This window comes from Microcaecilia unicolor, chromosome 1 (assembly GCF_901765095.1).
Source record: "Microcaecilia unicolor chromosome 1, aMicUni1.1, whole genome shotgun sequence".
In the NCBI taxonomy this organism is placed as follows: domain Eukaryota; kingdom Metazoa; phylum Chordata; class Amphibia; order Gymnophiona; family Siphonopidae; genus Microcaecilia; species Microcaecilia unicolor.
The window spans coordinates 87,136,550-87,152,884 of record NC_044031.1 but is presented as its reverse complement, the minus strand read 5'-3'; the positions used below and the strand labels follow the sequence as shown (position 1 = coordinate 87,152,884).

Genomic DNA, 16,335 nt, shown 5'->3' with positions numbered 1-16,335 from the left:
GAGCATATTCACAAAATGGATTAAATAAGGGGTTCTCAACCCAGTCCTCGGGACAACGTTGCCAGTCAGGTTTTCAGGATACCCACAATGAATATGCATGAGATAAGTCTACATACAAGGGAGGTAGGGCATTGTGAGTATCCTGAAAACCCAATTGGCTAGGTGTCTCCTGAGAACTGGATCGAGAAACCCTGGATTAAATGGATATCCTTTTAAATGGCAACTGACTTTTATAAAATATCTAGGGATAGGCTGAACCTTTGATTAAAAACACAGATTTTAGTCTCCACCATAAAAGACAAAATTTCAGGATGTCTCCCCTTTATCACTCTCAATGGAAGCCATCAAGATGGCCACCACACCAAATCTCAACTACATTCATAGTATGCTCCTCTCACCTAATCCCAGACTCAACATTTAAAATACAGTGGTTACTGATCAGATTTTTATGAGACAAGAAATCCCACGTACTGCTATAGGGAAACAAACAGTCTAAGAAAATGGGAAGAGTTCTTTTCCCAGTTTTTTTATACTTATCTTGCCACCTTTATTTTCAAATGGAGTGGATTAAAGTTCCATTCATTGATGGCACTAGGAAACCTATCAGGTTAGAAGGGAAATCAATTTTTTTCTGTACCACTTAGTGTCCTCCCTAGTATGTCTCTCATGCTTGAGTACAAGCAGTGGCCTATGATAACTGTCACATTACTGGCCTTTAGAACCTCAGAGTCTGTGGCAACCCCCCCCCCCCCCCCCCCCCCCCCCCCATTACTTAACCAAAGATCCCATTTGGAATAATTCTAAGATTCTGATCAAGAAGAAGATAGTAAGTTGGAAACAATGGCAAAGTACAAAGATCTTGTGCTTGGGGCAATTGTTCATAGAAGTTCATTTCAAGACGTTTGACAGCAAGAGTTTGGTCTCCCAGCTTTTAATCAGTTTTCCCATGGTTATAGTTCCAAAGCATTCAATTAAGTAATTAACCCAGAACTGAGGAGAACTCTCTGAGGAGTAGCTATTAAAAGATATTTTCCTTCAATTAATCTCTCTTCCCAAAGCTGTTTCAAATTTCTATTGGATACTAAGACAGGGATTTCAGATTAGATGTTTGGGTACAGAGAAAGTTTTGCGTGGTAAGATGCATTTGAGGGGTGGGTGAAGGGCTCACACATATCCCTCACTCCTTCATTGTGCTTTGTAGACCCCTGTCAACTCAGCCAAACATAAGGGCCGAAATAACAAGGGTAAAAAATTACCTCATAGGATATATTACTGCCCCAATCTTTAGGTCTTTTGGTCAAACGTTTAGAGAAGGAAACTGCACTATTAAAACTATAAGTAGACTTATCTTTTAGAGAAGTAATTTGGACAGAGATGCACTTATAAGAGCATTGTACAACATAGTAATGATGGCCCCTAGTGTTGTCAAGAACGAAAATGTCCAGAACTGTGCCATCTGGAATAAGGAAGGAGTTGACCAAGATGAACCAACTATAGGGGCCACCTTTCTGAGAAAAAAAAAAAAAAGAGGGAGGCATAAGAACATAAGAATTGCCATACTGGGACAGATTGAAGGTCCATCAAGCCGAGTACCCTGTTTCCATCAGTGGCTAATCCAGGTCACAAGTACCTGGCAAGATCCCAGAACAGTAAAACAGATTTTATGCTGCTTATCCTAGAAATAAGCAGCAGATTTTCTGAAGTCCATCTTAATAACGGCTTATGGACTTTTTTTAGGAAATTATATAAACCTTTTTAAACCCTACTAAGCTAACTGTTTTCACCACATTCTCTAGCAATGAATTCCAGAGTTTAATTACATGTTGAGTGAAGAAATAGGCAACTAGTCAGGAAAGCTCATAGCCTACTGAAATGACCAGGACTTTCGCAGATGGCTGAGTTTGCAGCAATTGTTGCTCTGTGAGGGAGCTCCTAAGAAACTTGTAGCGCTACCTGAGCTAGAACTGGGCCAGACCACAAAGGCCTCTGACAAAAGAAGCTCCTCAGCATCACTAACCTCCATAATGGGCTTGGGTTAATAAAGCAGCAGGTTCCCTGAATAGGGATATCAAGCTCACTTACTTGAAGGGAGGACCCTATGGAACTATGGGGGAGCTGCTGGACCCAACAAAAAATATTTTGAAAAATTTGGCCTCTGTATACCATTCCCTGAAGATTAGGACTGGAGCAACTGAAAACCCAATTAATCACAGATCCAGCTCTGTCATCAAGTAGGGCCCTGAGCACTGTGCTCCTCATCACCACGACTGTGGACATACAAAAAAAAATCTTAACTTCTGTCTGGAGAAGAGGGTACAGAGCTTTTCCATCTCAGTTACCTTAAATTGTTAGAAATCGCCATGTCCTACTCCTAGGAAAATATATCTATAATAGTCTGAAGCAGCTGAAAGAATAGAGCCCATTTGCTAACAAGAGAAGTGAGTTAATCCTTTTAGAAAAGTCTGAAAACAAAACACGGCATTCCCTTCAGAAAAGGAAAACTTTCCTCAACCCAAACTCACAAGAGTAACCTACGGAACTTTGCATAAGTGCTTTGAAAATGAACCCCAAGGGGTCTTAATACAGCATGCTTCATCACCCTCCTCCTCCCTCAATGATCCCTCAGAAGAACATAGAAGGGGACCCTTCTAAGCTGGAGCAATCTTGCCATGGCCTAGGCCAAGACTGCTGTTAAAGGCTATGTGTTTATGTGGGGGGAGTTGAGGAATGCACTCAAGGTATCAGAGAGACCTATGGTCCAAGAAACAACAGCTTCCTCTCCCCACCTAGCATCTGCAACTCACAGAAGGCCTAGTGCACTCACTCCACTAGGTTCTCCCTTTTCATCTCCTTTCTCAATAACGTTAATAAAAATGGTTTCCTGGTGAAGAAAAAACATTGTCTTCCAGAGAAGACAGGGAGCAGAAGAGAAATAGTGTGTATGTGCATTATACAAAAAAAATAAAAAAGAATGCAGAGTATCTTTCCTCCTGCTCCCCTCTCCCTCCCCGGGCCTATCTTACAAATCTTAGCAGTCTATGAGTGTAGTCAGGATAGGAATGATCCCCAGGCGCTCCTACCTATGTTGGTTCTGCTCTCAAAATGTATACCATTGCCTCCAGTGGCAATCTCACAAGACTGCCAGCAGAGGTAACAGCAGCCATTCTGAGAGTAGAGCCAACATAGGCAAGAGCGACTCGAGATCACTCCTTCCCTGTCTATTCTACCAGACCACTAGGGATTGTAAGGTAGTCTGAGGGGGGGGGGGGGGGTGCTCTTTGCATGTTTTTCTTCTTTTTTTCTTTATAATGTGATTGCAAGTAATGCAGTTATAGTCTTGCATAGTAGTGCTCAAAACAGTGGCACAGCTACATGGGGCCATGGAGGCCTGGGCCCCTCAAATTTCCTCTGGACCCCTGGTTTTGCTGGCAGGGGTCCCCAACCCCTGCCAGCTGAAGCCTTGTCCAACGCCGGCCTCCGGCCCTGCTCTGACCTCCGCTCATGTCTGGCATGCTCCTTTTAGTGAAACTCAGCATGCTCAGTTTCACTAAAAGGAGCGTGCAGGACGTAAGGGGAAGAGAAAGCAGGGCAGGCAACGCAGTGGCGCCCGAGCCCGGTGCTGGAGAAGGCTTCAGCTGGCGGGGGTTGGGTATCCCCGCCATCAAAGGTATTTGTTGCGGCAGTGGGTGGGGAGCAGCAGAGCGGCAAGGTGGGGGGGGGAGGGCGGCATACTAAAATGTGCTCCCCCCCACCGGTGAGGTCTGGCTACGCCCCCTGGCCCAAAATAAATGCTTTTGATACAAAGGTAGCAAGAATTTAAGTCTGTGAACTGGGGATGAATGATAAGCTCTGTAGGAATTAGCCTCTGTGGAGATATGACATCAGCTGTCACTTCATATGTGGTGCAATGTCAGCCATTGTGAAAGCACTGTGGCCTTTAGTTTTAGTTTTCATTAGCTGAGGTCCATGTGTACAGAGACTATTTTGCTTGGAGGTAAAATATGATCATTCATTATTTAAATTATTATATATATTCTGGCTTGGATACTATTTGGGTAATTCTAAAGAATTTCCAGGCTCTGTTGGGTATGATGAAGATGCAACATTTAAATCAAACTTGTGGCACGCAGAAGCTAGGACCCTGCAGTGATTGTTTTCAAGCACAAGTACTAGTCAGCTTATAGAGTTAGTAGGGAAATGATATTACAATGATGTGAAGTTTATATCTTAGAAAATAATTCGAGAAATGTATTGCTCTTGATTATAATTTTTCAGAGCATGGATGGACCGTACAGGTCTTTATCTGTCGTCATTTACTATATAGTCCTCATTTATTTATTTGGATTTTAGTAACATGAATGTGCTTTTTTATTCAGGATTGTGCATCAGGCTAATATAATGCCCGCAGTCTAGACCACTGTCTGGACCCCCTTTACCCTATATTAGTAAGAATCTATACCATGTTTATCCTTAATCAGTTTTATAACTAAATACAAAATGCTACTTTCTCATTTTACCTCTACACAGCTTGGGTAAGCATAAAAAGCCGGTAATCATGATTTTTTTTTTTCACATGTTCTCACAAAGTTCCTGTCTCAGAGAATATTTAACTACATCTGCATTGACTTGGGGACCTAAATATGTAAGACTTGTTGAGAAATCCTTATTAAAATGGTTCTCCCAGTTGTCAGCCTGTGTTTGCAGTTCCTGGGACTATGGGTTTAGCAGAGGGCTGCCAACTGCAAGCTCTGACAATCCCCTGTGGGCCTCATTAGTTCACGTTCACATAACCAAACTTTAGTTTTTGGTTTCAGTTTTGGCAGAAACCAGGTGATACGTTTTGGCTGACTTTTTAGATTCAGCCGAAACTGAAAGAAGCAGCTTGACGGCCTCTATTAAAAAAAAAGTGAAACTAACTTTACAGTTCTCTACCTGAAGTAACATTTTCTTTAATATATATACTTACCACTTGCAGAATGCTTGAAACACTCTCCCATGAAACCTCAATAATATTATGTCCACCATCCACCATCCCCTGGTAACCCTGAAACAAAAAGAAAAAGGTTTCAGAGGAAAAAAACTGAAATTTTACTCCATTTTCAAACCTGTACAGATTGCTAAAGGTTGTCTTCCTCGAGGTACCTTACATACAAAAGGACGACTCACCCAAATTCTGAACTTAGAAATTTGTGCAAGATACTCATTTGTGAATAAGAATATTCAAATTCTACATTACGAACACTTAGGGGTTCCTTTACTGGCAATGTCTACTCATACCTTTCCCTCCCCTCCTAGCCTATCTACATTCATTTATTTATTTGTGTGTGCACTTTGGTATACCACCATTTGAAAATCCTAAAGGTAGTGAACTAAATTAACAAATCAATGGAACAAAAACAAAACCACAAACAAGTATATCCTAATAACATGTAGTCACAGCAAAGGAGGATAAGTAGTAGAACAACAATATAGCAAAGTTAATCACCTGTAGAAGGTGCTCTACGAGGACAGCAGACCAAATATTTTCATGTATGTGTGAAGTCATCCGATGGAGCCCCGTGCAGACACTGACTACTACTACTACTACTACTACTACTTAGCATTTCTATAGCGCTACTAGGGTTACGCAGCGCTGTACAAGTTAAAACATGGGGAAGGACAGTCCCTGCTCAAGAGAGCTTACAATCTAAAGGTAACAAACTATGTAGTCAGTGTAGTCAGTGTATCATGAATGGGGAAGGTGGTTAGGCGCCAAAAGCAAGGGAGAAGAGATGGGTTTTGAGTAAGGACTTAAAGATGGGCAGGGAGGGCGCATGGCGTATGGGCTCGGGGAGTCTGTTCCAGGCATAAGGTGATGCGAGGCAGAAGGGACGGAGTCTGGAGTTAGCGGTGGTGGAGAAGGGTACAGATAGGAGTGATTTGTCCTGAGAGCGGAGGTTACGGGTGGGGACATAGGGGGAGAGGAGGGTAGAGAGGTAATGGGGGGCTGCAGATTGAGTGCATTTGAAGGTCATTAGGAGAAGCTTGAACTGAATACGGTAGTGAATCGGGAGCCAGTGAAGCGACTTGAGGAGAGGGGTGATATGAGAGTATCGGTTCATGCGGTAGATAAGACGTGCAGCGGAATTTTGGACAGATTGAAGGGGGGATAGGTGGCTAAGCGGGAGACCAGCAAGGAGAAGGTTGCAATAGTCAAGACGAGAGGTAACGAGTGAGTGGACGAGGGTTCGGGTGGTCTGTTCAGAGAGGAATGGGCGGATTTTGCTAATACTATAGAGGAAGAAGCGACAGGTCTTAGCTTCTGCTGGATATGGGCAGAGAAGGAGAGGGAGGAGTCGAAAATGACTCCGAGATTGCAGGCTGACGAGACGGGGAGGATGAGGGCGTTGTCAACAGAGACAGAGAGTGGGGGAAGAGGAGAGGAGGGTTTGGGTGGGAAGACAAGGTGACTAGCGAGATGAACGTAGAAATTTCTAGCAGCGACCCACTGAGCATGTGCTGGTGTCTTCCCTCCTGGCGCACAAGCACAGTACCTTCAGTCAAGGAGCCAAGGGAGGTGGGAGGGTATGTGAGAATACTTGACCTGCTGTCCTCAGAGTACACCTGCTGCAGGAGATTAACTTCACTTTCTCTGAGGACAAGCAGGCCAGTTGAATTCTCACAGTTGGGAATCCCTGGCTACCAGGCTCACTGAAAGCAATGTTAGGATAATGGTAACTCGAAATGTTGAGGCCTGAGTGGAGGAGTGGCCTAGTGGTTAGGGTGGTGGACTTTGGTCCTGGGGAACTGAGGAACTGAGTTGGATTCCCACTTCAGGCACAGGCAGCTCCTTGTGACTCTGGGCAAGTCACTTAACCCTCCATTGCCCCATGTAAGCTGCATTGAGCCTGCCATGAGTGGGAAAAGTGCGGGGTACAAATGTAACAAAAATAAAATAAAAATAATTAACCTGAAACTATTCACATACTAGTTGTGAAAGTGCACCCTGGAACCAAAGAAAACTGGGCCTAGGAGGATAGAGGTGGATTTTAGACACCGAACAAATTCTTCAGGACTGCCTGCCTGAAACGGCTGTCACATCGGGTATCCTACTCAAAGCAGTAATGAGATGTGAATGTGTGGACAGATGACCACATCGCAGCTTTGCAAATCTCCTCTATGGAGGCTGACCTCAAGTGGGCTACCAATGTAGCCATGGCTCTGACATTATGAGCCTTGACATGAACTTCTAGAGTCAGCCCAGCCTGGGTATGTGAAGAAGATGCAATCTGCTAGCCAATTAGAAATTGTGTGTTTGCCAATGGTAACCTCCAACCCTTTTGGGTCAAAAGAAACAAAAAGTTGGGTGGACTGTCTATGAGCTTTAGTCTTCTTCAGATAGAAGGCTAAGACTCACTTGTAGTCTAAAGTATGCGGTATACTCTTGCCAGGATGGCATATGGTTTTGGGAAAAATGCTGGTAGAACGATAAACTGATTAAGATGGAACTCCGACATTACCTTAGGAAGGAACTTAAAAGTGTATATGGAGAACTACTCTTTTGTAGTGAAACTTAGTGTAAAGATGATCAGCTACTAGGGCCTGAAGCTCACTGACCCTGAGAGTTGAAGTGACTGCCACCAGAAATACAATTTTCCAGGTCAAATACTTCAGATGACAGGAATCAAGTGCCTCAAAAGGAGCTCTCATTAGCTGGGTGAGGACAACGTTGAGATCCCATGGCACAGCTGGAGGTCTGACAGAAAGTTCCGTCAATAGCAAACCTCTCACAAAGTGAATAACTAGAGGCTGTATAGAGATGGGCTTACCTCCTATACAGTGATAAGCACTAATTGTACTTAGATCCTTAAAGAGTTGGTCTTCAAACCTGACTCAGAAAAGTGCAAGAGACAGTCAAACAGTTTTCACTTAGAGCAAGTGAGGGGATCTAAGGTCTTGCCCTCACACCAGATGGCAAACTTCCTCTACTTAAATGACTAACACCTTTTAGTGGAGTCTTTCCTGGAAGCTAGCAAAATGCAAGAGACACCCTCCATCAAATCTAAGGATTCAAATTCTGTGCTCTCAACATTCAAGCCATGAGGGACAGGGATTGGATGCTGGGATGCAAAAGGGATCATTCGTTCTGTGTGATGAGGGTCGGAAAATATTTCAATCTCCACGGATCTTCGGAGGACAACTCTAGAAGAAAAGGAAATCAGATCTGCCTTGATCAGTAAGGAGCAATTAGGATCATAGTTCCCTGGTCTTGCTTGAGTTTCCGCAAAGTCTTCTCTATGAGAGGTATTGGAGAATACACATATAGAATACTCTTCCCCCAATGTAGGAGAAAGGCAACTAATGCTAGTCTGCCATGTGATCTGAGCCTGGAGCAGAAATGAGGAACTTTGTTGTTGAGATGAGTGACAAAAAGATCCACCGAGATATTGCCCCTCTCTTGGAAGATCTTGCTGTTGAGAGACTACTCGTGCGGTTGCAAAACCCTGCTCAGTCTGTCCACCAAGCAGTTCTTTCCTGGTAAATATGTGGCTCGGAGGACCATTCTGTGAAGGAGGGCCCACTGCCACATCCCCGCTGCTTCCTGACACAAGGGATAGGATCCTATACCCCCTTGCTTGTTCACATTGAACATTGCAACCTGGTTGTCCATTTGAATGAGAATAATTTGGTACTGTAGCCGATTTCTGAAAGCCTTTAGAGCCTTCCAAATGGCCCTCAGATCAAGGAGGTTGATATGGAGATCTGTTTTCTGAGCAGACCAAGTTCCTTGGGTGTGAAGCCCATCCACATGAGCTCTCCCCATCCCAGGTTGGATGCATCCATTGTTAGCACCTTCCGAGGAGATGGAATTTGGAATGGTCAAATGCGTTCGAACTGTCCACCACAGAAGGGCATGAGTCAAATCTGGTGGAATCTGGATTACATCCACTAGATTTCCAGCTGCCTGACACCACTGGGAAGCTAGGGTCCACTGGGTCTCTCTCAAATGGAGACTTACCAAGGTAGTTACATGCACTGTTGAGGCCATGTGGCACATCAAGCTCAACAATTGTCAAACTGTGACCCGCTTGCTGCTTCAGACCTGTGAGGCAAGTGCTATTAAAGTCTCTGCTCTCGTTTGTAGGGAAAAAAAAGACCAAGCCTGCTCCAATGTACTCCAATCACTGGACCAGGAAAAAATGTGACTTGGGGTAGTTTATGATGAACCCTAGAAACTTCCACACCCGAATAGTTAAGCGCTGCAATGTGCTCTTGACAAGCCAATCATCCAGAGAGGGAAACACATTTTATTTATTTTTTTGTTGCATTTGTATCCTACATTATCCCACCTATTTGCAGGCTCAATGTGGCTTACAATTTCCGTCATGACTTATGCCATGTCAGAGTACAATTCCCAGTCTGTGCAAATACACTGCAATTACTGCTGGACATTTGGAGCTGACACAAGGCCAAATAGCAGAATACAATACTGGTAGTGGTGTTTCCTTGTCCGGAATCTGAGATACTTCCTGTGATTGGGAAGGATCAAAATGTAGGTAAGGCATCCTTTAAGTCCAGAGAGCATAGCCAATTTTTTTCCTGAATCATGGGGAGAAGGGTGCCCAGGGAAATCATCCTGAACTTTTCTTTGAACAGGAATTTGTTCAGGGCCCTTAGATCTAGGATGGGATGAAATCCCCCTGTCTTTCTGGGCATGAAGAAGTACCTGGAATAGAATCCCTTCCCTTCTTCCCCTGGAGGCATGGGTGTGATCACATTGGCCTGTAGAAGGGCAGAGATTTCCTCTACAAGTACCTGTTTGTGCTGAGAGCTGATGAACAATTCTCTTGGTGGGCAATTTGGTGGTCTTTGACGCCAATGCAGAGCTTAACTGAGACAGACTATTTGAAAAACCCACCGGAGGTTACAAGAAGCCACCTGTGGTGGAAAAAATTCAGCCTCTGTCCCTACCGGTAGGCCATCTAGGACTGTTACTTTGAGTATGGCTATGTTCTCCTGGAGCCAATCAAAAGCTCACCCTTGCTGAAACTAAACATGACCAAGACTGAGCTTCTTATCTTTCTCCCTAAACCAACCTCTCCTCCTCCCCCATTCTCTGTTTCTGTGCATAACACTCTTATCCTTCCTGTCTCATCAGCTCATAACCTTGGGGTCATCTTCGACTCCTCCCTCTCCTTCTCTGCACATATTCAGCAGACTGCTAAAACCTGTCGTTTCTTTGTCTATAACAAGCCGTTGAGCCCATTAAAACGGGCAAGAAAGCAGTCGTAGCAACGCCGGGTGCAGCCGAGCCCCCGCCCAGGAAAGCTGCCCCGGGGGATGGTGGCAGAGGAAAGCGCCCGGGTCACAGCAGCGGCGGCAGCAGCTCATCATACCTGTTGGAGATGGAGTGCGCCTCGGAGCTGCTGTTGGAAGATCCCCGCCCGCCCGGTGCTCGCCGGTCAACGTCGGAACTCGGACGAGATTTGTGACGTGCCGCGCATGGGTCACTCTTCATTTATATAGTAGGATATCATCAAAATTCACCCTTTCCTTTCTGAGCACACTACCAGAACCCTCATCCACACTCTTATCACCTCTCGCTTAGACTATTGCAACTTGCTTCTCACAGGTCTCCCACTTAGCCATTTCTCTCCTCTTCAATCTGTTCAAAATTCTGATGCACGACTAATATTCCGCCAGTGTCGTTATGCTCATTTTAGCCCTCTCCTCAAGTCACTTCACTAGCTTCCTATCCATTTCCGCATACAGTTCAAACTCCTCTTATTAACCTATAAGTGCATTCACTCTGCAGCTCCTCAGTACCTTTCCACTCTCATCTCTCCCTACATTCCTCCCCGGGAACTCCGTTCACTGGGTAAATCTCTCTTATCTGCACCATTCTCCTCTACTGCTAACTCCAGACTCCGTTCCTTTTATCTTGCTGCACCCTATGCCTGGAATAGATTTCCTGAGCCGGTACGTCAAGCTCAATCTCTGGTCGTCTTCAAATCTATGCTAAAAGCCCACCTTTTTGATGCTGCTTTTAACTCCTAACCCTTATTCACTTGTTCAGAACCCTTATTTTATCATCCTCACTTTAATATTCCCTTATCTCTTGTTTGTCTGTCCAAATTAGATTGTAAGCTCTATCGAGCAGGGACTGTCTCTTCACGTTCAAGTGTACAGCGCTGCGTACATCTAGTAGCGCTTTAGAAATGATAAGCAGTAGTAGTTGCTTTGACTGGGAAGCTGACTGGAGCTTCTGAGGTTGGGAGTGGCGAGGGCAAGAACGCTGGGCCTGGGGGCTCTGGGCAAAGCAGAAATCTATGCCTCAGAGTAGTAGGGCCACCACCTAGGCCCATTTGAGAACCTTTGAGACAAAGAGGTTGCACATAGAGGTTGCTGAGACAGTGTTTGGATGGTATCAGTATGTTTCTTTGTGAGGTCAGCAACCTCTTCTACCTTGTCCCCCTAAAAAGTGTCTTCTTGGCATAGCATGTCCACCAACCTCTCCTGAACCGCTGGTTCTAGGTAAGAGACATGCAGCCATGACAGTCTGTGCATCCCTACACCCATGGCGGAGAGTTTGGATGCAATGCCAAAAGAATCATATACACCCCTGGCCAGATACTTCCTAGACTCCAGACATTTACTGGCCAACTGGTGAAGCTCTGTAGTCTGCTCCTGTGGGACAGAATTCACAAGACTTAGTGTACTGCATAGCAGACTGCAAGTAAAGGCTTGTGTGGAGCTGATAGGACTGGATGCGGGCAACGAGTATCGAGGCCTGAAAAGTTTTCGTCCCAAATGAGTCTAGTGTCCGAGCCTCTCTATCTGGGCGAGTCAAGGCATGAATCCTGGAGCTCCTATTTGAGGGTGGATTCAACAACCAGAGAGCGGTGAGGCAGTCGTGCCCTCTCAAATCTGGGAACCTTCTCGATATGATACTGCACATCCACCTTCTCAAGTGTGACCTGCACTGAGAGGGGAGATTCTCAGTTCCTCGTCAGTGCATCTTTAAGGACAGGGTGCAATGGTACCAAGACCCTTTCCTTAGGAGGCAACTCATAGTCCAGAACAGATAACATCTCGGCTCTTCCTCCGTCTCTAACTTAAATGGGATGTAAAAAAGCCATCGCCTTGATGAAACCAGTGAAAGAGACCCTCAGGTGGTGATTTACGTCTCTCTTGAGGTGGGGAGGGATCAGAAGGCACCGCATAAGACGCCTCCTCCAAGAAGTAATGAGGGTCTTCTTCTGAGTCCCATGAGCAGTCCCATTCAGACTCCTCACCATACTCAAACTGGACTGAGTAAGTCTGTGCCTCCCTCAGTTCAGTGTAACCATGTCCATGCCCCGAAAAGCGCTAAAGTACAGCCCTACCCTCAGACTCCAGGGAAGCTCCCCACCCCAATGTTGAGAGTGGTACAGCATGTGCTGATGTCGATGCCTTTTGAGGTGCCTGCGCAGAGGATCTCTCCACAGGTATGTATGGAGCCTCAGGAAGAAACTGGGGCTGATCTGCAGTTGGCGCAAGCACCCTCAATGCCTGAGCAGATTGCAACTGCAGCATCTGTGCCAGCATTGCTCAGAACCACTCTTTGAAAGTATGCATCGGCAAAGGCAGGGGAGCCAGGAGAGAGGAAGCCTGAAAAGGCATCGGTGCAAACTGGAAGTCTGAAAACTTGTGCACTGGCACCTCTACAAAGAGGGGCAGGAATTCTCCAGTTGCGTCAATGAAGACCGATGCTTATGTTTCTTGGGCTTCCCCTGATGCTCAGAATCACAGTGCTTCAGTGCTGACGAGGACAATGTTGAACCCGTATGTGCCCTCAGGGTCGGGTCCAATGCTGACCAGTTCCAGGGCCTACTTTCAGCACCCGAAGTTGAAAGAAGTGGATACCTTTGATGCCGGTGAACTCCCAGTGGTAACTGAAATCTTAACAGCCATCAACGTTGATGTTTCAGGTGCTAATAACAATGTATTGGCCTTCAATGAGCCAAAAGGTCTCTCCTGTTGGACCTGACGCACACTCTGTGTCCCCAACTGCATTTGCAAACAGAGAACAAGAGTTAGCCTCATAGTCAGGCCCAAGGCACCCAATGCACCAAGAGTGCAGGTCCATGATGGAAACCACTCTATTCTATTGGGCACATCTTTTGAAGCCACTGGATGTCTTCTTGGACATGAAGAAAAGAATCGCAGCTAAATTAAACTCCTCGGCTGTGAAGAGTAAAAAGGGGCAGCGTTCAGATGGAGGTCAGTACTCCAGCCTAAACAGACCTAGCAACTCGCGAAAAAGAAAGAAAACTTTAAGATCCAACACCACAAATATTAAAGAGAAACAAAATAAAATAAAGAGGAAGGAAAAAATAAGCACGACAGGAACAAAAACGCCCGCACAAGAAGGCAACGCAAATTAGAGAAAAATACACACTGAGAGGAGAACACGATGCCGTGTCCTTTATACTCCGTGGAAAAACGAAGACTGAGGGACCTGCGAAAGTGCATCAGGCAGTAAGACACCAGCGCGTGCACAGTGAGACATTGCTAAAAAGTTCCATATTAATCTCGCTAGTCAGCATCTGCACTGGGCTCCATCAGGTGATGTCACCCAGCTGTGAGAATACAACTGGCCTGCTTGTCCTTGGACAAATATACCATAACACCTATGAGACAGGACACAAAAGGAGGGGGAAGCTGAAACCAAGTAAAAACAAATAAGGAAATATTAAAAACTAAGAAATTATATCAGAAAAGGCTTGTCTAAATAACCAGGTTTTTAAAAGAGATTTAAACTTTACATAGGAGGATTCAGAGTGGATCTCTACCGGAAGTAAATTCCATAGGGAGGGGGGTTACACAACAAAAAAGAGAATCTCGGGAAGAAGCAAATATACTAATTTCTTGAGCCAGGAAACCAGTAACTGATTACAACACAACCATCTTAAAGAATGCTGAAGCTGATACAGAACTAAAAGCGAATTAAGATATAAAGGAATACCTTGAAAACTACTTTATGCACAAGAAACAGAATTTTATACTGAATTCTAAATTGAATGAGGAGCCAGTGTTGTTCAACAAGAGGCAAGAACATAAGAATAGCCATACTGGGTCAGACCAATGATCCATCTAGCCCAGTATCCTGCTTTCAACAGTGGCCAAGCCAGGTCACTATACCTGGCAGAAAACCAGATAGTAACACAAAACAAAGCCACCTTACCGCTGACAAAGTAACGCCAGCTCGGAGTAGGCATTAGAGTGTTTGAAAAGAGGATTTCTCATGTCCTTTCTTTAAAATCTGCCGTTTTTTTCCTTTAAATTCAAAGCATAAGGAAGCCCGTGCAAACCCCTAAGCGCCAGTATTAAGAAACAAACAAGCACAAAACATAGAAACATGACGGCAGACAAGGGCCAAATGGCCCATCCAGTCCGCCCATCATCAGTACCCACCATCTCCTCCTTTCCCCAGGCGACCCCACATGCCCATCCTACGCTCTCCCAAATTCAGACAGTCCCCGTCCCAATGACCTCCACCAGGAGGCCACTCCATGCGTCCACCACCACCACCACTACCTCCGACCCACCCCTGCGAAAAAAACTTTCCCAGATCACTCCCGAGTCCATAACTTCCCAACCCCATCCCATACCCGCTCCCCATTCCAGAGTCTTCCCTCGCTCGAAAAAGGCTCACCTCCTTTCAGGAACAACAGTATAAGGGTTTTTTGCATTATAAATCAGCTTTACAGGCGTATTTTGAATTATTTGTAGGTGTCTAAGTGAATAAAGAGGAACATCAACCAGCAGAGCATTACAGTAATCCAAATGATTGAGGGTCTCTTTTACTAAACCGTGCTAGCGATTCCTGGTGTGGCAAATGCGCCGAACAATAGGCTGCATTGCATTTGCTGCATGGGAATCGATAGCGTGGTTTAGTAAACGAGGCCCTAAGTATCACAGCATGAATAAAAGTTTTCAAAGCAAAAGTAACCAAAAATGGTTTAAGAGACCTTATTTTAACAGAAGAATTTTGCTTGCTTCCTCCATGCTCCAGTGTCGAGTTAGAAATGCTGCCGGTAGAACATGCTATGAGTGAAACTGAAAATTATGCTAAAATTTAGCTGCTTCAAGTCAGGGCTGACTGTGCAACTGAAAACTGTCCCCATTACATCTCATAAAACACATTTTACTGCAATGTACATAAAGGAGAAATTAGATCTTACCTGCTAATTTGCTTTCCTTTCGTCCCTCCGGACCGGACCAGGACTGGACTGTTGGGTTGTGCCCGCCTACCAGCAGGTGGAGACTGAGAAAAACTCTGACTCTAGAGAGCCAATAGGAGCCCTGGCCATGTGACCTTAGCCTCAGTATTTGAATAACAAAGCAGGAAAGAAAGAAAGAACTTCTGTACCGTATGGAATCCTAGCAGCCACAAATTCCTCGGCAAAACCGAGTACTAGAGCTCACCAGCAACTCTCACCAGAGAAGTGGTATGACTCACTTAAGGTTTCATATATATTCCATCAACTGAGCTCACCAGCAACTCTCAACAGAGAAGTGGTATAACATATTCAAGGCATTATATATATTCCAGCAACTGAGCTCACCAGCAACTCTCACCAAAGAAGTGGTATGACCCATTAAGGTTATATATATATATATATATATATATATATATATATATATATATATATATATATTCCATCAACTGAGCTCACCAGCAACTCTCAGTAGAGAAGTGGTATGACATATTTAAGGTTTTATATATATTTCAGCAACCGAGCTCACCAGCAACCACCAGAGAAGTGGTATGGACCACACAAAGTCTTTTTATATATATATATATATATATATATATATATACAGTATCATCTGTTTTTTTTTTTTTTTAGAAACATTCCACTTTCAAACTTAATAAAAGATTCTAAAGAGTTGATAGAACATGGGAGGGGCCTGGTCCGGTCCGGAGGGACTAAAGGAAAGCAAATTAGCAGGTAAGATCTAATTTCTCCTTCCTTAGCGTCCCTCCGGACCAGACCAGGATTGGACTGTTGGGAAGTACCAAAGCAGTAATCTTATGGGAGGGACAGACATTGAGAATGCGGTAGAGTCCCTGAAAACACCCAAACTAGGATGAATACGAAGCCAAAAGCTTGATGATCCAAGAACCGCCAATAAACTAAATAGAATGACTACAAAGCAAAAAAAAGCTGAAAAGTCCAAGCGACGCTGAACATTGTCCCCTACCAAGTGGCCGCTATATAATGTCCCCTACCGCAAAGGACAGAGAGACTCGAGAAACAAAACGACTGAAAGAAAGATGGCAAAGGTAGAAGCAGAGCCGCCTGGAAA

At 44.7% G+C, this 16,335-nt stretch overlaps 1 protein-coding gene across 4 annotated transcripts in view; it reads right to left on the bottom strand.

Annotated features, from left to right (window-relative positions):
• The window catches only part of PFKP (phosphofructokinase, platelet), a 193,550-nt gene that overhangs the window by 115,389 nt on the left and 61,826 nt on the right, over positions 1-16,335 (bottom strand). For all 4 annotated transcript variants that reach the window (XM_030198897.1, XM_030198914.1, XM_030198904.1 and 1 more), the window contains exon 3: positions 4,967-5,044. In XM_030198897.1, the coding sequence (XP_030054757.1) occupies positions 4,967-5,044 (78 nt within the window). The remainder of the gene's footprint in view (positions 1-4,966; positions 5,045-16,335) is intronic.